Below are 25,029 nucleotides of genomic sequence, written 5' to 3'. Positions count from 1 at the left end.
ATGTGGCTGGCAGCTATCATATCAGGCAGCACAGGTATCGAACACACCCATCGTTGCAGAAAGCTCAATTCCACTGCACCGGTCTAGAGACGTTTCTGGAGACCCAGCCAGCCGAGTGTCTGTGACGCAGGATCTCAGTTGTTGTGCCTTTTTTATGGAGCCAAGAAGCAAGCCAGTATCCCTTAGATCAGAGGACTCACGAAGGGATAAAGGGGCTTAGTGACTTTCCAACGGCCAGGACTGCAGGCAGTGTCCTGAGTCTGAAATATCTCCACCCTTTGTCCCTCCCCAAAGGTGCCACTTGGCCTCAGAGAAGCTGGGGAAGACTGTGTTTATCACCCCCTTGAGGGGTGGCCCCCCCAAGCTGGATCAGTGCCCAAAGGAGGCTGGTGTGAAGGCAGAGTAGATGGTTTCTGCTTCTTCAGATGGGAAGGCACTCAGAGGCGCTACATTGTTCTCTGCCCATGCCTGGAACACCACCATTCATTCCCTTAGGTTGAGCATTGTCCTTTCTAGAATTCTTTTAGAAGTCCCGTGTGCCAAGTCATTTCAATCTGACTCTTCAATCAGACTTGCAATGTCTGACTCTTTGTGACCCCATGGACTGTAGCCCACCAGGCTCCTCTGTCCATGGGATACTCCAGGCAAGAATACTGGAGTGGATTGCCATGCCGTCTTCCAGGGGATTTTCCCGACCCAGGGATTGAACCCTTGTCTCTTATGTCTCCTGCATTGGCCGGTGGGTTCTTTACCACTAGTGCTACCTGGGAAGCCCATAGAATACTGGAGTAAGTTACCATTCCCTTCTCCAGGGGATCTTCCTGACCCAGGGATTGAACCTGGGTCTCCTGCATTGCAGGCAGATTCTTTATCATCTGAGCCACCAGGGAAGCCACTTAGAAGTCCAGACCAGTGATCAAAGAAGATAGCTGCCTCACTCACCTTTGTCCTGTTCTGGCTGCCTCAGGCCCTGGGCCCGGTTCTGGGCACTCACTGGAAGAGGAACTGTGAGAAATAAGCCCATAGTCTTGAGGGGGATGCTCCCCTGCCCTCCACCTGCCACCAGGCACATACACTCTGGCAACAGCACATGGACTCCAGCCATGCCTGCACGCCCCTCCCCCACCCTCCCTTCTCTTCAGAGGGAAGGGCTCCTACAGATGCTCTTCTGCAGCCTGGAGGTACTCCAGGTGAGGGTGCAGTAAAGGGGTAAGTGGCAACATACAAGGGGTGAGGAAGTGAAGATAGACTTGGCTGACTCTGGCCTCACCTTGGTAAAGGTGTGACCACTGTCTGCCTGATGCCCTGTGCCCCGATGTCCCCCATGTGAACCATACTGCTCATTCTTGCTTTTCCTCTTTTCTAGGGACTCCACAGCCATGTCCTGGTTGCACTGAGCCTGCCTCCTGCCAGCATTTTGGGGCTCTGTCCCTGCCCAGCTCCTGGACCCACTCCCCAGCCTATTCCTCACCCCAGCCTGCACCGAAGTGACTCCTCAAGCTTCAGGACTCAGTGGGGCACAGTGGCAGTCACGGTAGGTGTCACACCCACCCTGCCCATTCCCTGGCTCCTGGGAATGCCTTAGCCTTCTACATCTCTGGAACTGGAAGGATATCTTTCTGAACACTGTGTCTGTGAGGATCCCTTTGGTTGCAAGTAACAAAAATCTTATTCCAATAAAATGAGATTATCAACTCATGACACTGAAGTGTCTGGGGGTAAGTTGGGCTTCAGGCAGGGCTTGATCCAGTCGCTTCAACAATGTGACCAGGACTGTTTTCTGTCTGTAATTCTCTGCTTCTCTTTTTTTGGTGATGGCTCCCCTCCTAGTAGCTTTTCACATGATGTAATCATAAGATGTGCCAGCAGTTTCCGGGGCTACTGGCTACCAGGTTGAAATCTGGGGTCTCGGCTAGAGACAAAACCTGCTTTTCTGATAGAACAAATAAAAGTCCTGGAGTTGGGACTTGGGATTTGTAGTCCCAGGTGACTGTAAATCTCTTGGGCCCTATTGACAGGGTTAAGATAATCCTGATCCTTTAACTGGGTACACAGGAAATGAGGGTGGGCTGGGGTAAGGGTCTGTCCTTCCTTAACCATGTGACCAGGAACGAGAGAGAAGCTTCCTTTGAGAAGCTCAAAGGAATCTCAGAGTCCTGCTGGCAGAAAGGAGATGCCTCTGACTGGGGAAGACAAATAATAAATGATTACTAAAGATGGAGTCTGCCCCATCCTCTTTTTCAAGGCCTAGTTTAGATCCCTCCTGCTCTAGGAAACTTTTGCTGACTGCTTCCGCCAATGGTCATTTCCTTTAGTTCATGCTCAAGCTCTGCCCTTTTTATAGATGGAAAGACCAAGGTTTGGTGTGCATTTCCTTATGAATACTCTGTTGGTTATGACCTTAGTGCCGAAATGTGTTGCTCTCTTTGTCTTGGCTGCTAGGAAGCTCATAGCTGGTTTGTGGCCCCTTTCTGATAAGTGCTCGGGTTGCTGTGGCATGTAGTTGCTCAGTAGCCTTGGCTTTGGCTTCCTCTTCTTCTCTTGCACATCTTTCCCTTGTTCTGATTTCTTCTGTTATTTTTCAGCTTGTGCTGTTCTTAGCCACCTCAAACTCTTTTAGAAGGAGGTGGGGTATAAATAACCAAGAGTGGCTGTAAATGAAGCATTCAGCGCTGACTGTATCCAAATTCTAGGCCTTTTCCTTTCTAGAGGTAGTTGGGAGGAGGGTCTCCCTATGCCCAGGGCCAAGCCTGTCCTCAGGGAGACACCAAAGCCTGACCACAGTAGCCCCAGTATACTGTCCACCTTGCCCTCTGTGAGTTGAGAATGGCATTGTTCTGCTTCCCATCCCCTTCCCTCCCAACTCCCCCATCTTATCAGAAGCTAATGAAAGAGGCTGGGAAACCCAATCCTCTGGTAATTAAATTTACTTAACGGGTATTCAAGTGGAGTAATGAGAAGTTTAATGCAGTGATTAGATTTTTCTTTAATTAATTAAAATGAGAACCATGTGTCTTTCCAGCAAACCAACTTGACCCTCTGCTTGGGAGTAGCAGGCAGAGGGAGTGGAGGGTTTGGCTGGGTGGGTGGGAGTGCTGAGGGGCGCGGGCAGCCTCCTGCCAAACTCTGACACACACTCAGGTCAGTCCCTGATTCAGCTCCCATTTCTGAGCCCTGTGAGTGCCAAACCTGGGTTAGACATGAGTCACCCAGGGCCGAGGGATCTGGCAGTCCCCACGCCCAGCTAAAAACTGATTCCGGATGGAGGTTTCAGAGGAGGGTCAACAAGATTGACTTCAAGCAAGGAACACAAAGGAGGATTTCAGGCACTGTGACAGGAGGAACTGTTTGGGTGGCACATCTCGTTGCCACGTACCAGCCAACACCTTTGCCTGCATGTTCAGCCAGACCTGGATTTACCTCCACTGGCACTGGATCATCTAGGCTAATAGAGTGGGGACAGTGGGGTGGCTAATAGAAAAACCTGAGCTAACCCCAAACGACTTCTCCTTGGCTTGGGAACGCATTCAGGCCAGAAGGCTGACTGTCCTTGCTGTGTTTCTGAGGGCCAGTTAGGGATGCAAGGAAGCACTTCCCACCTTGAACCCCTTCTGTGGGAGTCAGGTGGTGGCTGGGCACAGTGAGTATGGGTTGCCTCCACTCCATGGCTGCCTGGAGTGGAGCATAGGTCAGGCCTTGCCTGGGTAGAGCGTGGGCAGGGTGGGGACTCAAGACAGGCCCCAGAACTCCAGGGGCAGGAGAAGTTATTTTCAAAGCAGGGGGTAAGGCTGGGAGAAGTCCTGAGCCCTTCATGGTAGAGGGCAGAAAACTTCCTTTACTGTACCCTGATCCCAGCCCCGCACTGAGCCCTGATCCCAGAAGACTGAACCCTGACCCCAGCCCCGCAGTGAGCCCGGATCCCAGAAGACTGAACTTTGACCCCAGCCCCACTGAGCCCTGATCCTGGACAGACTGAACCCTGATCCCAGCCCCGCACTGAGCCCTGATCCCAGAAGACTGAACTTTGACCCCAGCCCCACTGAGCCCTGATCCCAGACAGACTGAATCGTGGTCCCACACTGAGCTCTGCCCCCAGCCCCACGTGGAACCCAGCACTGTCATGAATATTCAATAGAGCAACAGGTGCTGGGGTGGGAGGGGTGAATGGTCCTGCTTGTTCATCCCCACTGCGAGCTCTGCTGCCTGTGGGCAGGACTCTCGTGCCAGACCCCACACTCTGCAACGGCCAAGATGAATCAGATGTAGTTCCTGCCCATGGGGCTGGTGGGGGAAGTGACAAGCAAACAGTGACAGCCAAGTGATTAGAGTTGAGGTAGGCCTCACTTAGAGAGTTCTTCTGGCAGCAGGTGGGCAGGGGCAGTGCTGTAGGTGGGCCAGTGGGGAGGCTAAGACGGGGTCCCTGTGAGCAATGAGGAGGATGGCACCCATGGGTGTCGTGGGGGTTCCTGGGGGTGAGTGATTCTCCCCCACTCCCAGAGCTGGCTGAGACTCCCCCAGGTCCTGCTCAGCTCCTGGTGAACCAAAGGGCTCACCTATGAGGCAGGTTGCTGGTGCGCTGGGCCCCAGGGTAATAATGTTATTTGCAAGGAAAGCATATTTATTCATCTCATAGAAGAGAAAATGGAACTGTGCAGGGACTTGCCTAGTGGCACTCAGCCTGAAGTAGCCCAGTGGGGCATGACCCCCGGTCTTACCTGCCTCCTGGCCCACCCATCGCTGTTTCTGCTGTTCCCAGGAGTGAACTTGCCCTGGGACGATGGAGCTCCACTTCTTTCAGCTTCTCCACCCCCAACTGAGTGAATACACCCTGGGCTCTGACTGGGGCTGTGGGCCTTGGAGTAGGTGGTGTGAGGAGGCCCTTGGCTAGTTAGGGGACTAACCCAGGAAGGAGCGTCTTCTGCTTCCTTCATCCCCGACCCTCCTCTCTCTGAATCCCATCCCTCTGGGTTTCCATACCTCCTTGCCATCACCCTTGGCCCATTTCCCTCCTTCCACGGCTCAGCCCCTTCTGAATAACCAGGCCTAGAGAAACCACCCAACCTGTCACCTACCCCCCACATGGGGAGATTGAGGCCCCGAGAGGGGTAGAGACCTGCTCAACATCGTGAGGCTCTGCCTTTCACATCTCTTTAAGAAAGAAGAGAGTCTGAAATCACATTGTCTGGAGTTTGTACTTTAAACACAAGGCTAGTATTTGAGTACTTTTGCTGGGCTGGGGGGCCTTGAGGGGCATATGCCCACACCAGTTCTCATCACAAAGGCCGATGCCCCCGGCGAGCCGCTCTGTCTCCTCCAGTACGGTGCCCCCACCAGACGTGTTCCCCTGCCTCCCCAGGTTCAAGGTGCTGCAAACCACCGTCTTGTTTAATTCTCTCACCAGTCCTGGAAGTTGTGTGATTTTCTATAGGTGAGGGCACCGAGGTGGGGAACTAGGCCACTGTCACGAGCTGACAGTGGAGGTGGATCTGCCTGACAGGTTCCGGTCCTAGGCAGTCCACGTGCTTCAGATTGCCCCCTCCTTGCTGTGGGCAGCTGCTCCCTCCAAGGGCCCCAGCATCTCGCACCCCCACATCCACTGCTGCTTCCCTACTTATCTTGTTTTCCAGCCAAAACCAGTGACTCTTCCCCAGAGCTCTCCACACTTGCCCACCTCCAGCCCTTGCTTAAGCTGTTCCAGCCCCCTGGAGTTCCCTTCCCCGCTCCATCTGCCCAGATCCCCCTTCGTCTTTTGGGGCTGGGCCCAGATGCCACTTCACAGAGACCCCTGTCTGCTTTGTCCTGATCGGAAGCCAGGCCCCTGCTCCTCTGAGCACCATCCCACTGTCCCCCTCTCTGGCTCCTGGCTTCCATGTGTCTGACTCACAGCACGTGGAGGGCAGAGCAGTCTCCTGGCCCCTGGCTTCCCTGGCCCGTGACCCCTAAGGGCCTGGCTCACAGTAGGTGTGCAGGGAGTCGCTTGGGTCCTCGCCCCGGGAGGGGCTGCACCTCCACAAACCATGCCATTCCTCAGCAGTCCCAGGTCCGCTGGCCTCCAGCTGAGCTGGTCCCAGCTCTCCCCACTGGGGAGACCAGCTGCTTCCTTTAGCACTGGATGGTTGATGTTGGGAGCTGGCTTGTTGCCCCAGCAGACTTCCCTGTGTACACTTACCCACCCAGGTTCTGGGGGCAGGAACAAGGCAAACCCCCATCTCACCCACCTACCAACTCGGGACTCCTAGGCAAGTCTGGGAGCCTGGAAGGTATAGGTCCTGGGTGCTGAGTGCTGGCAGAGGGCCTCACGCATGCTCTGCCTGGCACCGCCACTCACTGGCTCTGTTGATTGCTGGTGGTGTGACTTTGAGCAAGTTGGTTAACCCGTCTGTGCCTCAGATTCCTCATGCATTAAATAAGGTGATGGCAGACCTTCCTAGGGTTGTTGTGAGGATCGAAGGAGTCGATACGGAGTAAAGCATACAGCACAGCCCCGACACAGACACACACATGCTCCCTGGATGCTGGCTGTCACCGTTGCCGGGAGAGTGGAAGCAGGGTGTGGGGGAGTGTTCAGGGAGAGTTTCCAGAAGGTGGCGATACGTGAGGAGCCACCTGAAAGATGAAACGTGGAAGGCAGGAAAGGACGCTGCGGGAAGACGGAACTGCAGGGACCAAGGCTTGGTGTGGGGACCTGAAAGGGAGTGTGGGAGACCCAGGGCTGGCGGCGCACAAGGGCGGTGTCCCGGACTTCAGCTGCCGCCTGGGGAGTTTGGACTTTGTCTCACAGCCACTGAGCGGCTGTGGATGGGGCATTTTTTTTTCTTTTTCTTTCTTAACCACAAAAGCAATATCTGCTCATGTAAAAACTGAAACAATACAGAAGTGCGTCCTGTTAAGAAATATCCTTCTTTGCCCTTAAATCTCATTCTGCCGAGGTCCCACTGTTGTTGATCTGGTGTGCTTCCTTCTAGAACTTTTTCTGTGCCTTTATAAACATATTTATTGTGTGTTATCTTTAAAAAAAGAAAAGGAATGAATCATATTATGTGCATTATTCTACAACTTCCATTTTTCATTTCCCAGTGTGCTGTGGGCATCCGTCAGTGTCACGGAATACAGATCTCCCGTGTTCTTTTTAATCGTTGCCTAATATTCCATTGTTTGGCCGTAACGAAATTTATGTAACTAGGCCTGGGTTGATGGATATTTAGGTTGCCTTCAATTTTTCACTCTTGCAAATAATGCTTCAGTGAACATCCTCGTATATATATCTTGGCTGACACATGTAAGCCTTTCTGTAGGATAGGCTTCTAGGCGTGGAGTTGCCCTGGCGCAGGGTATGCTTATTAAATTTTAATAGGTACTGTCACATTGCTCTTCCAAAAGGTTGGACTAGTTTTTGCTCCCACCCTTGATATCTGCGGGGAGCCATTTCCCCAGTTGCCCTCCGCACTGAACATTATCAAGCTTTTTAATTTTCGCCAGTCCAGGAAAACATCTCACTGTGGTTTCAACACACTTTCTTTCTCCCCAGCGAGGCTGAGCAGCTTTTCATGTGGTTATTGGCCATTTGTATTTTCTTCTCTGTGAATTGACTGTTCATATCCGCTGCCTATTTTTCTTTTCTTTCTGCCTTTTTCTTATGGGTATGAAGGAGCTTTTAGTATATTAGGGATTTTAAAACTTTTGTCTGTTATGTGTGTTGGATATATTTCCCCTAGTCTGCCATTTATCTTTTTAACTTTGTTTATGGTATCTCCAGCCATAGAGAAGCTTTAGATCTTTATTCAGGCAAATCTGTCAGGCTTCTCTTTAGGGCTTTATGTGAAACTCAGAAGTTTTCAGAGAAGGCAATGGCAACCCACTCCAGTACTCTTGCCTGGAAAATCCCATGGACAGAGGAGCCTGGTAGGCTGCAGTCCATGGGGTCACTAGAAATCAGACAGGACTGAGCGACTACACTTTCACTTTTCACTTTCATGCGTTGGAGAAGGAAATGGCAATCCACTCCAGTATTCTTGCCTGGAGAATCCCAGGGACGGGGGAGCCTGGTGGGCTGCTGTCTATGGGGTCGCACAGAGTCGGACACGACTGAAGCGACTTAGTAGCAGCAGCAGCAGCAGAAGTTTTACATCCTGCTTGATTAGGCTTCCTGGGAGGGTTTTAAGTGGCGTGCGGGTGAGGTAAAACTTGCGACTGGGAAAAGTCATTCTGGTTGCCACTGTGTGGAGGGTGGGTGGAGTGGGAACTGCACGCTGGCTGGGGTGCGGGTGAGGGAGAACTGGGAGAAGATGCGATTGAGAAATATTCAGGCATTGGCTGACCATGGTGAGGGAACGTGAGGGTGAAGAGGGGAAGAAGGGACTCATGAGTGATGTCTGGGTATTTGGCTGGGGACCACGTGGCTGATGCCGCCACCAGCCTGAGTTAAGGATGGGAGAGGAAGGGAAATGTGTGCACATGAACGTGAGTGCTCCCCTTGGCAGGGACACATGTGCACACGAGTACACACATGACAGGGACACATGTGTACACGAGTACACACATGACAGGGGCACGTGTGCAATGAGTACACACATGACAGGGACACATGTGCACATGAGTATACACACGACAGGGACACATGTGCACACGAGTACATACATGACAGGGACATATGGGCACATGAGTATACACATGACGGGCACATGTACACACATGACAGGGGCACATGTGCAACGAGCACACACATGACAGGGACACATGTGCACACGAGTACATACATGACAGGGACACATGTGCACATGAGTACACACATGACAGGGACACATGTGCACACGAGTACACACATGACGGGCACATGTACACACGAGTACACACATGACAGGGGCACATGTGCAATGAGTACACACATGACAGGGACACATGTGCACACGAGTATACACACATGTATACATGTGTACACGTGAGTACATGCATGCCCATGTATATGGTTGGAAGCTCTGAAGATGGGCATATCTGTGCTCTGGCTCCATGGCAGGCAATAGGGGGGTGGTGTCTGCTTTTTGTGGAGTTTTTGTTCTCTACCAAGTACTGTACAAGGCAAAACGCATACACACACACACACACACTCACACGTGCTCTGTAATCTCTATTGTCATATGAAATACACTTTATAGGTAAGGAGCCAGTCTCAGTGTAAGTAATTCACTCAAAGTCACAGAGCTAGGGGCAGAAAGTGGATTTTTTTGACAACTTGGATCCGACCACACACAGACAGAATTCCTGTCAGTGGCACTGAGGAGCCTTTCATTCAAGTCTAACCTGACCAACCCAGCTTCATCAGGGACTCTTAGGATGAGTGCTACAGCCTGACTGCCTGGGTTTGAAACGTAGCCCCATTCCAAATAAGGCAAGTTACTACCCCTCTCTGTGCCTTGGTTTCCCCACCCTGAAGATGCAGGCAGTGGGACTTTCTGGTGATCCAGTGGCTAAGACTCCATACTCCCAATGCAGGGGGGCCCAGGTTCGATCCCTGGCCAGGGAACTAGATCCCACATGCTTCAACTAAAGATACCACATGTCACAACAAAGATTGGAGACCCCACATGCTGCAACTAAGACCTGGTACAGCCAAATAAATAAATATTTTTTAAAATTAATAAAAGAAACGCAGACAGTGACAGTCTGCATCTCCTGGGGTGCTGGTGGGCACTGAATGTGTCAGCGAGTGGGAAGTACCTAGCACAGCGAGGGCTGAGCTCTCGGGGAGGCTGACTGTGGTGACGGTGACGAGATGGGGATGTCCGTGCCCTTTACCCTCTCCCACCCCCCACCCTCCCTCTGCCTGCCATCTCTCTCCTGTGTGCCAGCTCTCCCTCCATCCCCCACAGGAACGTCTCTTATTTGCCTTTGAAACTTCATCCTCTGTTTTCAGCCCCCAAACCCTTAGCAGACAGTGAATTAAAGCCCAGTCAGTCAGCAAAAACCATTCAGGGGAAAACGATTCATGTTGTGCCCAGGGAATCCTCCCCCAAGCAGTTCTAGTCAGGCATTTTCCATGAGCCAGTGCATCCATCCCAACATTGCCTGGGTCCCTGGGTACCAGACCATAATGTCCAAGCCTGAAACCCCTTCGTCCCTGAGTGGGGATGTCCGAGTGTACTTTCGAGCCAGGGGGCTGAGCTAACCCCGCCTCAGCCAAATCTCTACTCTCACCACAAGCCATCACTGGAGCCCTGACCCCAGGATGAGTAATTCTCAGCATCATTGGTCAGGAAACTTGCCTCCAGGAAACAAAAGGAGAAAGCGCAGCACATTCTGGGCATGGTTCCTTAGCGCTAGCATGTCTAAGCAAATCCTGTGGCCATCAGGGCCGGGGCAAGGTATGCAAACTGGGTTAAAACCTCAGGTCTGCACCCAATTTAAATTTTCTCCTAAGCCAAAAAGCTCACCGAAATCACCGAACTTATCATTATGAATTTCTCATCATCAAAATAAGCCCCCAAGTAAATAAACGCTTGTGGTAAAGAATGGAGCAGTTCTTGCCTGTTTCTTTGTAGGGTTTAGTTTTCAGTTATACTGTATCAGTCACACCCTTTTATTCTTAACCAAAAGGATGGCAAAACTCGCTTAAGTTTTTCCCAGAGACCAGCTACACCAAAAACTGCAGGCCCCCAACCCGAAAGCCTCCAAGAGAGGATTCTTCACGACCGCTCCTTTGGAAGCCCCCAGTCCCCAGGTCCCCAGGTTCCACAGAGCCTGCCTTTGCTCCAGGGGCTTCTTCACTTTTAACAACCCCACCCCTACCTCTGACCCAAGTCCCCACCCCCAGCCCACCCCAGCATCTCCGTAGGGTGCCACGCAGTGCTGCAGTTTTCATCTACCCTGGCGTCAGTTCAAAACTACGGGCCTTTGGATGCACACATTCAAGTACTGACACCAGCACCCAGCACTCATTCTCAAGAAGAGTCTTTTTACTGGCCTCAAAGAAGCTGCATTGCACCAATTTGGGGTGAGTGTGAGTAGCAGAGGCAGTGTATTTTACGGCAGCCAAATCTCACTTCTTGGAAAAGGCAAGAAGTCACAGGGACCCTATATAAACTAAGGGATTTCCCCCCAGGTCCTCTACCGGCCTCCTGCTGTCATCCTGAAGGGCTGCCTCCTCCCCTGTTCCCTGTGTTGTCCCATAGGAGTACACACTATTTAAGGTGATAATTGCCAAAGTAGAGTTCCAATAAGTTCAAAACATAAATCTACAGTTAAACCTGTGGCCCACTGTTGCTTGTGGCTTCAGGGCCCTGGTTGAGTTTTCCTGCGCTTTCCCCCACCCCAAATTGTCCATCCAGGACAAATCAGCTTGAAGTTCAGGGGACTTTCTGGGAGCTGGTCCCAGGCCTGAGTCAGTGATAAAACTCAAGATGTACCAGCCTTTATTCTAAAGTCAAGTTCAAGTCTTCGAACGTGGGCCAAGGCCCTCACTGTCGCAAAGATGCTCCCAGTTGACTCGGCTCCCACCTCCCTTCTCCAGGTGGGGACTGTCCTGTTAGTGGATCCTGTGGAACTGCCCCCCTTTCCCTTGTAAACACAGGGAACCCTTCAACTTGGGAACTGAAGTCATATCTCTCACGGGAATCCTAGTTATTTTGGGGATCCTATTGTTCTGTCACCCAGAAAGCTATCCAAACCTGTTCTTAAACCATATGCCCCCATGTGGCTGGTGGGGGTGTGGGGAAGGTGGTGAAGTGCTGCCCTAAAAAGCTCTCTCTGAACTCTCAGTGATTTAATGCCATAGTCCCAACCTTTCTGGCACCAGGGACCAGTTTCATGGAAAACAATTTTCCCACCGGGGTGAGGGTGGGGGAAGGTTTGGGAATGATCCAAGCTCATTACACTTACTGTGCACTTTCTTTCTGTTGTTATTCCATCAGCTCCAACTCAGATCACCAGGCATTAGATCCTGGAGGTTGGGGACTCCTGATTCAATGTGACAAGGCTCCCTTCTTTTACCATATGAATTCACATTACATGACCAATGTGGGAAGTGGAGAGGGTGGCAGAAGCTGGTCCATTTAATCACACGGGGACCCAGGCTGAAGCTCAACCATGTGGCAGTTGCCCCCTGGAACTCACAGCCTTCTTTGGCCACAGTGGCAAAGGAGGAGAAATGGTAGAGGTGCACACGGGCTCCTAAATGCATTGGCGCAGAGGTGACACACCATTTTTGTTCACAGCCCACTGGCTAGAACTTCTCATATGGTCTCAACTCCCTGCAAACGGGCCGAGGAAATGTGGGGACATTTTGTTGGGGAGAGGGCATGGAGGAAATGTGCCAGACATTCAGTGAGCAGTGAGAAGTGAAGTCTGGACAAAGGGTTTTTATGTTATGGGATGTTCTCAGAGCGATGTTTCTGAATTCCTGAGGCCATGACTTCCTGTTCATTCTCTCCGCCTGGGGAGGCCTTAAGTGTGTGGGAGGGAGTGGTGGGAAAAGCTTTGAGGAAGAGTCCCTGTAAAGGAATAAGCCCTTTGGCAGGCCTGGGCCCTTCACGGCCAGGCTCCAGGTTTGACTCAACCTCACCCCACTTGTCCCTATTGGTTGCTTGCAATATCAACATAAAATGAATTTTTTAGGAGGTGAAGTAGAATCGAGAGTGAGAATGAATTCACCTTTGGAGGGGAAATATCCAAGAGGTAGCATCTAGGAGCCTCTGTGTCTTTGTTTGGGCTATGTAACAAAATACCAGAGAAACTGGGTGCTTATAAACAACTATAGTTGACGTCTTACAGTCTGCAGGCTGGAAGTCCAAGATCAAGGTGCTGGCAGACTCAGCGTCTGGTGAGGGCTGGCCTCCTGGTTCATAGATGCCCTCTTCTCACCATGTGGCCATATGGCACAAGGGGCAAGAGAGCTCTCGGGGGTCTCTTCTATAAGGGCACTAATCCTGTTTACGAGAGCTCCACTCTCATGACCTAATCACCTCCCCAAAGCTGCACCTCCAGATACCACCACATTGGGGATTAGGGTTCAACTATGAATTTTGAAAGGGACACAGATATTCAGTCTATGCCACGCTGAACTGAGTTGTCTTTCTTCCACATTTTCATTCCTTCAGCAAATGTGACCGCTATGGACCATGTTCTTGTACTGATCATGACTCCAGACTCTTGACTCCAGCGCACCAGAGACTGAAGCTCTGCTCAGCGCCTTGTTAGCTCTGAGTTAATTACTTCTGTCTACCTCTGTTTTCTCCTCTTTAAAGTGGGGATAGCATCTGACTCTCTTAGGGCGGTTGTCAGGATTAAATGAGTTAGTATTTGTCAAGCACTCAGAATAGTGCTGGGCGTATGATCAGGACTTTGTAAATGCATCAGCATCATCACCATTATCCAGTACCAGGTACCGTTCCAGATATTGCAGGAGTAGATCTCACGGTCCCTGCTCTCACATATGATGGGAGAAATGGAAAATAAACAGAATTAAATCAAGATGTACTTTCAGATAGTGATGGTACTAAAACAAGTCAGGTACATTAAAAAAAAATCACTCATCTTCATGAGTCAGTAGGGAAATGCAAATCAAAATGACAATGAGAGTTAAAGCAATTCTACAAATGCCCCCCAAAAACTTGGATTTGATAGCCACTCCCTCCAAAAAAATGAGATACCACTGCTTATCTCTAACATTGACTTTTACAAAGTTGACAATGGTAACTGCTGGTGAGGGTACAGAGTGACTGAAACTCTCGTATGTCGCCAGTGGGAATGAAAAATGGCACAGTCACTTTGGAAAAAAGTCTGGCTATTTTTTATAAAGTTAAAAATATGCTTACTGTATGACCGGGGAATCCTACTGCTGGGTATTTTCCCAAGAGAAATAACAACTTATGTTCATGAAACACTTGTATGTGAATATTTATAGTGGTTTTATTCATAATCACCCCAAATTGGAAAAAATCCAAATGTCCTTCAGCTGGTGAATGGATAAACAATTGAATACTACTCAGCAATAAAAAAAGAATGAAATTCTGGTACAAGAAACAACACAGATAAATCTCAAATGCATTATTTGATAAATGAACAAAGCCAGACTCAGAAGGTTACATATGGGTGATTCCATTTGTATGAGATTTTGGAAAAGGCAAAACTATAGAGACAGAAAGCAGATCAGTGGTTATGAGAGGCAGGGATAGGGGGAGTTGACTACAAAGGGGACAACTCATGGAGACTTTCAGATATGGATGGTTAATAGAATTGTTTTTTATCTTAATTGCAGTAGTGGTAACAAGCTATATACAGCTATCGAAGCTCAGAACTGTGCACTAAAAAGTGTAAAGTTTGTTCCAGTTTTATTTAGAAATAATCAATATACATCACTGTAGACATTTAAGGTGTACGGTACTATGGTTTAATTTACATATATTGTGAAATGATTACCGCCCAATATCCATCATCTCATATAGATATATAGAAAGAAAAGAAAGAAGAAAAAAGGTTTTCTTCTTGTAATAAGAACTCTGAGGATCTACTTTCTTAGTAACTTACGTGTGTAACAGAGTGCTAACTATAGTCATCATGCTGTGCTTATCCCTGGCACGTACTTATCTTATAACTGGACGTTTGTACCTCTTGACCCTGCTGTGCCGTGCTAAGTTGCTTTAGGCGTGTCCGACTTTGTGCAACCCCATGGACTGTAGCCCACCACGCTCCCCTGTCCATGGGGCTCTCCAGGCAAACTGGAGTGGGTTGCCATTTCCTCCAGGGGATCTTCCCAACCCAGGGATCGAGCCAGAGTCTCTTAAGTCTCCTCCATTGGCATGCAGGCTCTTTACCACTAGTGCCACCTGGGAAGCCCTTTTGACCCCCTTCCTGCAATTCCTTCTCCACCCACCCTCTGGCTCTGGTAACCATAAGTCTGATCTCTTTTCCTAAGAGTTTAGTTTTTTATTTCTATTTTTTTAGATTCTGCAATACAGTATTTGTCTTTGAGTTATTTCACTCAGCATAATGCCTTCAAGGTCCATCCGTGTTGTCACAAATGGATTTCCTTATTTTTTCTGACTGAATAATTTTATCATATAGATGTATATGTATATATCTCATACCTTCTTCATTCATTCATTCACTGATGGACACTTATGTTGTCTCCACATGCTGGCTGCTGTAAATAATGCTGCAGTGAACACAGAAGTGCATCTATCTTTTTGAGATAGTGTTTTCATTTCCTTTGGCCATATACCCAGAAGTGGAATTGCTGAATCACATGGTAGTTCTATTTTTAATTTTTTGAGGACCCTCCGTAATGTTTTCCATAGGCTGCACCAATTTCCATTCCCACCAACAGTGCATAAGGATTCCCCTTTCTCCACATCCTCACTAGAATTCTTTATCTAAAAAAGGGTAAATTTTACTGCAAGTAAATTGTACCTCAATTAACCTGACTGGAAATAAAGCTCGCCGTGGGATTGTTGAGATAGGGAACACCGAATGACACGTTAGTCACTCAGAGTAGTGTGACTCGGGGAAGGAGCGGTTCCTGTGCAGGGTGGTCAAGGAAGGCTGTCTGAGGAGGTGCCTTGAGCTGAACCTGGCTGAGGAGGAGCCAGGCCTGTGTGGAGCTGGAGTGGGGTGTGCTGCAGGGCGGGCCTTGCAGCTGGAGCTGAGGGAGGGAGGAGAGGGCGGGAGACAGGTCAGGGGCCTCGACTCTCCTCCAGGCATGATGGAATCCCCTGGGGGGCATGGACAGAGGGTTACTGAAACACAGGTGTGGGTAAGTGGTCCAGGGAGGAGAAAGGAGGGAACATGGCAGCTGGGGGCCATGTGTGAGGAGGAGTGGTGAAAATGAGGGGAGTGTGGGTCAGGAGCCTCATACAGGAGGGAGAGGTCAGTTGGCCAGAGGCCCAGCAGCTGGGGCAGGAGGACTGGCCTGGCGAGTGGGGATCCTGGCAGAGGGTATTGTGTGCAATGGTGGGGCAGAGGCCAGCCATGCTGGGGTGAGGTGCTGGGGGTGAGGACATGTAGTTGAAGCTTCCAGGAGGCAGGGGAAAGGGTTGCTGGGTGGCAGAGGGAATCTTAGAGAGAATGAGGTAGAACTGTCTATGTGTGTGTGTGTGTGTGTGTGTGTGTGTGTGTGTGTGTGTGGTGAACAAAACTTGCCGAGGTGGGCCTGACCTATTGAAGACAGTGTGAGATGATGAAAAGTGAGGGGTTTGGACAAGGCCTCAAATGCCAGACCTGGGGGGCTATTCGAGGGAGCCAGGAGATAGCAGGGAGACAGGTGGCAGAAGGCCCCTCGCTGAAGTGGGAGGCAGCACTGAGCCCCCGGGGGCAGAGGGTCAGGATCTGCTCGGGGGCGGGGGGCGCATGCTGAGCTGGGCACCCCCAGGTTGCAGAGGCCCAGTGTTTGTCTGCACTCACCTCCCTGCTCTTCCCCGCAGTGCATGCTGGGACCGAGACGGACGGGCCGCAGCTCCCCCTGCCACGCCCCCGGCCCCCAGAGGCCCGGCTGTTTGCCTCCCGGAGCCGTCTGACCCAGGTAGGGGGAGATGGAGGTAGGCTCTCCCTCGTTGTGTCTCTGCAGTGGGTGGGAGGACTCTAAGAGTAGGGTCCTCGGGCACTGGGTGGATGAGCCCCTGTTTGGACGATTGGGGGGGTGGGCACATGGCGTGGGGTTTGAAGCCCCCAGGCCCCCTCAGGGCCTCCTGGGGAGGAGTTCCAGACCTCCAAGAGGCAGGCCGCCTCAGCAGCAACGCCTGCAAACCAGGCCTCATCCCCGAGACACGGAGAGGCCCCCGTGTGGCTCCCACATATCGCTGTCTGCAGCTGGTTAAGGATCCTTCGTGGTACACACCTGCCAAGCTCTTTCAGCGGTGGGAGCTTTTGCCTATGAGGTTTCTCATCCATTGCTGTCACTGGCTTTTCCCTGCCGGCGCTGCCGTCTTCACTCGCCTGGTGTGTGTGCTTCTGTGAGTGGGGGCTCTTACTCTGGAAGGTCCCTGCTGTCTACAGGACACCCCCAGGGCAGAGGCGCTGTTTCTGGCACCGAGAAGAGCCCTGCTCACTTTTAATCCCTTTTAATCCCTCTGCGTTGGGCCCGAGAGAGGACATTTCTCGGTTGCTCCTGGGTGCCCCAGTAGAGGCTTTCTGCTTGGGGTCAAGAGCTGGGATGCGGTGGGAGCTAGGCTTGCCAGAAAAAATACAAGATGTCCAGCTCAATGTGAACTTCAGAAAGACAACAGATCATTTTTCATCGTAAGTATGTCCCAAATATTGCATGGGACCTGTGATTTTATTGATTCAATGTGTTAATGGGAGCTGAAACCCCAGCCCCCTCTTCCTCTGTTCAGTCCCCGCTTTGCTGGGCTCATGTTGGCACCCTCAGAGCAGCTGTGTCCATGGCCTACAGAGGGAGCCCTGGAGCCAGGGGCGGTCAAGCCTGCTCAGGCCACAGTAAATAGATCCTGCAAGCCATCCCTGGGGCAGAGACCTGGGGTTCCCGCTAGAGGCTGCAGGGCTGGCTGTGAAGGGTGCTCTTGGGGTCCTTGTTTTCCCCCTTCTGGCTCTCTGACAGCAGAATTCAGGCTGAGGGGGTCACTGCGCAGGGTCGGCTGGGCCTTTGTGCCTGTGAACGGAGCTGTGAGACAGGTGTGGAGCTGTGAGAGGAACCAGGAATAGAAAATTGTTTCGTGAGCTTGGAACCCAGAGTGCTGGGGTTTGGGGATGGAGGTGGGTGGGATAACAGGGATGAGGCAGGGCCAGATAATGAGGGCTTAGAATGTCCTATTTCTGCATCCTTCAGCACTGGGGAGACAAGGGATGTGTTTTCTCCTCAGGTGGAATAATTTTTCCAACTATTAAGGTCATATGTTCCCTATATCTACCTATTGATCTAAGAATGTAGATAGATTATTTTTTAAGATTTTTTTAATGTGGACCATTTTTAAAGTCTTTATTGAATTTGTTACAGTATTCTTTCTACTTTATGGCTGTGAGGCATGGGGATCTTAGCTCCCTGACCAGGGATCAAACCCACATCCCCTGAATTGGAAGGCAAAGTCTTAGCCACTGGACCACCAGGGAAGTCCCTGTAGAAGTATCTAAAGTATGCAGTTCACGCTCTTCCCAAAATCTCTTCCTTGCCAAGGCTAGCCCCTGCTAACTAGTTCCATATATCATATCCTTCCAGATTTGTTTCTATGTGCTTAGAAACATATTTTAAAAGGAAAAACTGTCACACTAGTTATACAGCCCTGTCGCTTGATTTCTCACTTAATATTATTGTATAGATCATTCTAGTGTTCTTCCCTTCCTTTTACGCCCATTGTATGGATAGTCTTTAAGTTATGTTATCAATTATTAATCCTGTCCGGGGCCATTTAGATTGTTTCTGGTGTTTGGTTATTTATAAACTTCACTCAGGGAAACTCCCAGTTCCTACATCTGTGTGCACTTGTGCTACGGGTCCTTTGAGGGTGTTTCTGGAAGTGGACTGCCTGGGTCAGAAGGCACGCACATTTCCAGGTTTGACCCTCAGGCCAGATCAACTTCCAGAAACTTGTGCTGACTTGTCACATACAAGACACCCTTGCCAGCCTGACACTTAAATCCGGGCCAACCTGGTAGGTAAAGCTGATTGATTTTACATTTCTTTGATCACCAATGAGATTGGGCATATTCGTGTGTGTTCTTTGGCCATTTCAGTTTGTTTGCCTGTTTATCAAGTGCTTATTCATGTCAGATCCTCAGCTTATTCGTCTATTCATCTGTCCCTTTATTCAGTAAGCATTAATTGAGCATCTACCACGTGTTGGATACTGTTTTGTTTAGGGACCTAACAGTGAACAAAATTAACAAAACAAAATCCCTGCTCCGTGGAACTTAAGCTCTTGTGAAGGAGAGACAGCCAAGGAAAAACAGATAATCAAGTGAAATCTAGTGTGTGTATGAGTGCTAAGTGCTAATGAGAAGAAAAGCGAGCAGGGTGGGGATGAGAAGTGTTGGGACACTTGGTTATGGCAGTCAGGAAGGCCTCGCTGGGAGACGGCAGTAAAGAAAAGACCTGTAGGAGGCGAGAGAATGAGTCATACAGATGTCTGGGTCCCTGAGTTAGGGGTAGGCCTGGCCTGTTCAGGGCCCGGGGAGAAGGCCAGTGTGGCTGGAACAGGGTGAGGGAGGGAGAGAGTGGAGTGTGCGACCAGAGAGGGATCAAGAGCCAGACCTCACAGGGCCTGGTGGGCACCCTAAGGCCTGGGCTTTTCCTCGGAATGAAGTGGGGAAATCAGGGAGACATGGAAGGTTCTGACTAATGGTATGACACAATCTGAATTTCATTTTAGCCAGATTGCTCCGGCTACTGAAGGGGGCTAGAATGGATGCAGGCAGATCAGGCGGTAGACGGTTGTGATGATCCAGGGAAGAGATGGTGGGGTTTGGACTAGGGGGTCTTGATGGAAGTGGGAAGAAGTGAAAAGGTTCTGAGTACATGTTAATGGTAGAGCCAATAGGATTTGCTGGCAGATTGGATGAGGTGGTGTGTGTGTGTATGTGAGAGAGAGAGAGAGCCAAAGATTACTGTCTTAGTCATTTTAAGCTGCCATAATCAAATACCATAGGCTGGGTGGCTTAAACAACACACATTTATTTCTCACACTTCTTTAGACTGGGAAGTCCAAGATCAAGGTGCTGGCAGACACAGTTCTTGGCGAGGACCCTCTACTTGGCTTGTAGATGACTACCATCTCACTGTATGCTCATGTGATTTTTTTGTGTGCACACGGAGAGACTGAGCCCTGGTGTCTCTTCCTCTTCTTATAAGGTTACCAATCCCATCATGAGGGCCCCACCTTCATGACCTCATCTAACCCACATCACATCCCACCTCCAAACGCCATCACATTCGGAGTTGGGGTTCCAAAGTACGAATTTTGGGAGACACAAACATTGAATCCATAACAGTGATTCCAAAGGTTTTGGCCCAAGTAGGGAGAAGGATGGGACTGCTGCCATCCACAGAGCAGAGTGAGTTGATTAAGAGTGGGTTTGATGTAGGGGAGGAGAGGAGCTCGGCTATGGACGGGACCATCTACATGATGTATGGGAGCCAGAGCTAAATGAAATGTATGGCTTTTTGTTTAAAAAATAATATTAAGAATTTCAAAGTTCTGAGAGTAGAGCATTAAACTAAGCCTGGGACCTTGCTGAGTGTGGGGCTTGGTACACCGCCCAGGTGGGCCCCGGCTGTGGAGAGGTAGAGTGTGAGATGCTAGTAGACATCTAAGTAGAAATGGACATGAGGGTGAAGTTCAGGGCCCAGGTCTGAACTGGAGATACAAATACATGGTCATCAGCATAAAGCTATGAAATTGGATAAGAGCATGAAGGGAGTAAGTATAGGTGCAAAGGGCTTCCCTCGTAGCTCAGCTGGTAAAGAATCTGCCTGCAGTGCAGGAGACCCTGGTTTGATTCCCGGGTTGGGAAGATCCTCTGGAGAAGCGATAGACTGCCCACTCCAGTATTCTTGGGCTTCTCTGGTGGCTCAGATGGTAAAGAATCCACCTGCAATGTGGGAGACCAGATTCGATCCCTGAGTTGGGAAGATCCCTTGGAGGGGGGCATGGAAACCCACTCCAGTATTCCTGCCTGGAGAATCCCCATGGCAGAGAAGCCTGGCAGGCTGCAGTCCCTGGGGTCGCAAAGAGTGGGACCCAACCGAGCGACTAAATGCAGCACAGAGGTACAAAAGAGAAGGACCAGAGGCCCGGTCCTGGAGCCTCCTTTGGTCTGAAGTGAGGAAGCTGAGGAGGCACCAAAAAGATGACTGGGAAGGTGCAATGAGTGAGGTGGAAGAAAGCCAGGTATGCTATCCTGGAAGCCAAGGGCGAGGCATGTTTCAAGCATGAGGTCGAGTACAATGCAGACTGAGCATTGATCATGCATTAGCCGTGGGGAGGTCACAGGCAACCTTGTTTGGTGGGAGAGTGTGTGAAATGCATCTTATTGACCTGCAAGAGCAAATTGATTTATAAGAGGATGAGAGATTTAACCCTTTACCTGCCATATGTTGCAAATTTTTTTCACAGTTTTGTGGCTGTTTTTTGGTCATTTCAATTTATAGAGCTTTTTTTAAAACCCCTTAAAAGTTTGAAATGGTCCTGCGGTCAAGTCCATCACTATTTTCCTTTAGAGTTTCTGGCATTACCCACCGAAAAGTTTTGAAAAGTTGTCTTATGTTGTTTTCTACTTCTTTATGATATATAAGGGGCTTCTCAGGTGGCGCTAGTGGTAAAGAACCCACCTGCCAATGCAGGAGATGTAAGAGATGCATGTTTGATCCCTGGGTCGGGAAGATCCCCTGGAGGAGGAGATGGCAACCCACTCAAGTATTCTTGCCTGGAGGATCTCATGGACAGAGCTCTCATGGCGGGCTACAGTCAACAGGGTTGCAAAGAGTCAGTTACTACTGAAGCGACTGAGCATGCAGCACGCATAATATTTAAAAATATTTAAATTTCTGGTTCATTCAGAATGTTTCTATGGGTGTGGTTTGAGGATAGCTATCTAAGCAGTTTCCCTCCAAATGACTAGCCGGTTGTTTGGACACTGTTTACTGAGTGAGCTGTCCTTTCTCTTTGCTCTGAAGCTCCTTTCCCGTCATCTGAAAAGTGTCCCCACAATCTCATGTCTGTCCAGGCCTTGCTGTTTGATTCCATTGATCATGGCCTGGGGAAAGATGGTAGGGGGTTCAGAGAATAGACTTGGCCATTGATTAGGGGTAGAGTGTGAGGAGGTGAGAGGTGTGGAAGGAAGAAGCAAAGGGAAGTTGGAGATGGTGGGAGCTCTGAAGGGTGGAGGGCCTCCTGTGTGCTGTTACAGTCCTGCAAGGCTGGTATTCTATAAACCCATCTATAGATGAGGCAACTGAGGCTCACTGAGGTTTCATCACGTGTCCAGTGGCATCAACTCTAAGGAGGTGGAGAAAGCCTGGGAGGCAGCTCCGATGCCTGAGTTCTGTCCATCCCATGACAGGGGAGGTGAGACAGAGTGGGTTTCAGGAAGGCTGGAAGGGCTCCAGGCACAAAATATCCTCCCCCCCCAACCCCACCCCCAGCATCCCCCGTCTGCCATTTGGCTGGGTCTTGAAGGTTTTCCCATTTCAAAGAGCAACCTGTTAAAACCAAAATACTCCTGGCACGGAATCACATGTTAAGTTCTCAGCTAACGTCTTAATTATCAGCTAACACCTCTGCAGGGATTAACTGACAGTCAGCTGAGGACACTGAATGGGGGCCTGTTGCGTGTGTATGTGGGCTGGGGAAGGCCAGGAGAGGGGAAGGGGGAAGGCGGAGGGGACAGGTACCTAGAAATTCACAGCTTTTTCCTGGAAGAGGTGGCTCAGATGGTAAAGCGTCTGCCTGTAGTGTGAGAGACCTGGGTTCTATCCCTGGGTTGGGAAGATCCCCTGGAGAAGGAAATGGCAACCCACTCCAGTACTCTTGCCTGGAAAATTCCGTGGACTGAGGAGCCTAGCAGGCTACAGTCCATGGGGTCGCAAAGAGTCGGACACGACTGAGCAACTTCACTAAGGAGAGGGGAAGGGGGGAGGGGGGAGGGGGGAGGGGGAAGGGGGAAGGCAGAGGGGACAGTTACCTAGGAATTCACAGCTTTTTCCTGGAAGAGAGGGAGGTAGAGCTGGATCCTTGTGGAGAGGGGAAGGGATGAGGAGGAGCAAGGGAGCAAGCTCTGCTGGGCTGGGGAGGGGAAGGGATGGGCATGGCAGCTTCGCCATGGAAGCCTGGGGCTGGGGCTCCTAGAGGACCTGGTGTCTACTAGACACATGCTGTGTCCTGGACACAGAGGAGCTTGTCACCTGCTCAGTCTTGGTCTTGAGAAGGTCAAGAAATCAGCCACCATGAGCCACCTTGGGCACCAGCTGCCAACAGTCACTCAGAGCTGAGCTCTGTCTCAGACACCCAGACACGGTGTCTGTCACCCAGGCCTGAGGAATGGGGGAGGTGAAAGGCTGATGCTGCTGGAACCTCCTCCGTATCTTTGAGCGTCAGTCTGCCCCGAGGGTCAGGGCTCCATGTGGGACAAGGTCCGGGCTCCATGTGTGAGGAGGGTCAGGGCTCAATTTGTAACTAGTGTCGGGGCTCCGTGTGTGACCAGGGTTGGTGCTCCTTGTGTAAGGAGGGCTGGGACTCCATTTGTGTAGAGGCTTCAGCACGTGATGACGGTCAGCTTGGAGTGTGACCATGGTCAGAGTGCAGTTTGTGATCAAGGTCAGGGCTCCATGTGTGAGGAGGCTCAGGGGTCAGCTTTTAGTGAGGGGCCGTGCTCGGCATGTGACCAGGGTTGGTGCTCCTTGTGTGAGGAGGGTGGGGGGTCCCTGTGTGACCAGGATCAGAACTCCATGCATGAGGAAAGCCACGGTTCAATGTGTGACCCGAGTCAGGGCTCCATTTGTGGCCAGAGTCTGGTTTCTCCACTTGAAGAATGTCGGGGCTCAGTGTGAGAGGAGGGCCGAAGCTCAGTGTATGACCAGGGTTGGTGCCCCTTGTGTGAGGAGGGTGGGGGATCCCTGTGTGCGAGGGGGGTCGAGGCTCAGCGTGTGAACAGGCTTCAGGCTCAGAGCGTGAGGAGAGTTATGGGACCAGGGCCTGGGCTTCGTGTGGGAGGACAGTTGGGGCTCCTTGTATGAACAGCGTGGGCACACAGTGTGTGACCAGGCTCAAGGTCACTGTCTGAACAGGGTTAGGAGGACCTTCTCTCCCCCTTTATCACTCTGAACCGCGGGGCGGTGATCTGCATCTCTGGGGGATATTTGTGTCTAAGTGTGACCGGCTGTCCTGCGCGTTCATCACTGTGTTGAACTTTGACTCGGCCTTCCTGGGACTCCGGGGCTGAGAGTAGCTTCTCCCTCATCCCCCCTGTTCCTCCCTGTCTTGTCCTTTCTCTCCCCTCCCCTCCCTCCCCTCCCCTCCTCTCCTCTGCTAGCCCTGGCCTCGCACCCAGGTGCTGCCGACAGACCCCGAGACACCCAGACACCCTTCCATCTCGAGGATGACCCAGGTCCTGGGCAACCTGCAGTTGGGCCCACTCCAGCTCTTCCCTCCTTCTCACCTGCACACCCTCCCTAAGGTGTTCCAGGGCTCAGCTGGGGAGAGAGCCTCACAGAAGGGGACAGATAGTGATGAAGTCAGACTTCACTGAGCTTGGTGCCCAAGAACAGGCCTGAGAGAGACTCCAGAACGGTGTCCTATGGGAGCGAAGGCTGGGGGTCTCTGGAGGTGCCAGGCATGGGGACTGTCAGTGAGTTAAGGGGTGGCTGGGAGGTATGAGGGGTCAGAGGGAGGAGGCCTTCATGGCCACCTGAAGCCTTCTTTAGCAGTTCAAACCTACTGTAGGAATGCTTGGCATGGAAAATAGACCCAGTCATTCATTCAGCAAATGGGCACCTAGTCATCTAGACTAGGCACATCTGAACTGAACAAGAGGTAGGTTCCTGCCCTCTGGGAGCTGACAATTTACAGGGAGGCCGTGACTGAAGGAGCAGTAAACGGCCTCACCCCGGCCTCTCCTCTTGTTCACCCAGTCAGTGGCTCCCAGGGTGTCTTCACAAACACAGGGGCTCATGGGGCTAGTGCCAGGAACCTGCTGCCCTTGAGGGACCTGAAGGGGAAGCTGAGAGAGAGGGCTCCTTTCTGCTGATGGATGGTTCTGGAAGGAAGGATGACCAAGATGAGGAGAAAGTGAGTGTGAGAGGAAGGGGTGAAAGGCTTCTGAAGAAAGGAGCCCCCATACTCTGCGGCCTGCCCTGGGCCTGAGAAAGGAGATGGACCTCTCAGGCACTGTGGCCACCCGTCCCATTTTGCCCAGGGCTGTCCAGTTTAGCACTTCTCAGTCCGGGGATCGTTGGTCATTCCACACCAGAAGGCCATTCTACAAGAGGCTCAGCTTCTGCCCCTGGCAACCTACGTGTCCAGGCCTCTGAGGGCTGGACATCTAGGTCATGGTGCTGGCCATGCCTGGGACTTGTGGGAAGTAACTGTGGGCTCCTGG

At 51.0% G+C, this 25,029-nt stretch overlaps 1 protein-coding gene across 3 annotated transcripts in view; it reads left to right on the top strand.

Annotated features, from left to right (window-relative positions):
• Window positions 1–25,029, top strand: part of LINGO1 (leucine rich repeat and Ig domain containing 1) — a 220,943-nt gene that overhangs the window by 135,007 nt on the left and 60,907 nt on the right. For 2 of the 3 annotated variants that reach the window (XM_070775354.1, XM_070775355.1), the window contains exons 4-5: window positions 968–1,190; window positions 1,367–1,534. In XM_070775354.1, coding sequence (XP_070631455.1) covers window positions 1,038–1,190; window positions 1,367–1,534 — 321 coding nt within the window. In that variant the 5' untranslated portion in view covers window positions 968–1,037. Of the gene's footprint in view, window positions 1–967; window positions 1,191–1,366; window positions 1,535–16,409; window positions 16,508–25,029 lie in introns of all 3 variants that reach the window. The other variant, XM_070775356.1, reaches the window with a different exon arrangement.

This window comes from Bos indicus, chromosome 21 (genome assembly GCF_029378745.1).
Source record: "Bos indicus isolate NIAB-ARS_2022 breed Sahiwal x Tharparkar chromosome 21, NIAB-ARS_B.indTharparkar_mat_pri_1.0, whole genome shotgun sequence".
In the NCBI taxonomy this organism is placed as follows: Eukaryota; Metazoa; Chordata; class Mammalia; order Artiodactyla; family Bovidae; genus Bos; species Bos indicus.
This window is presented reverse-complemented; position numbering and strand designations above follow the sequence as displayed.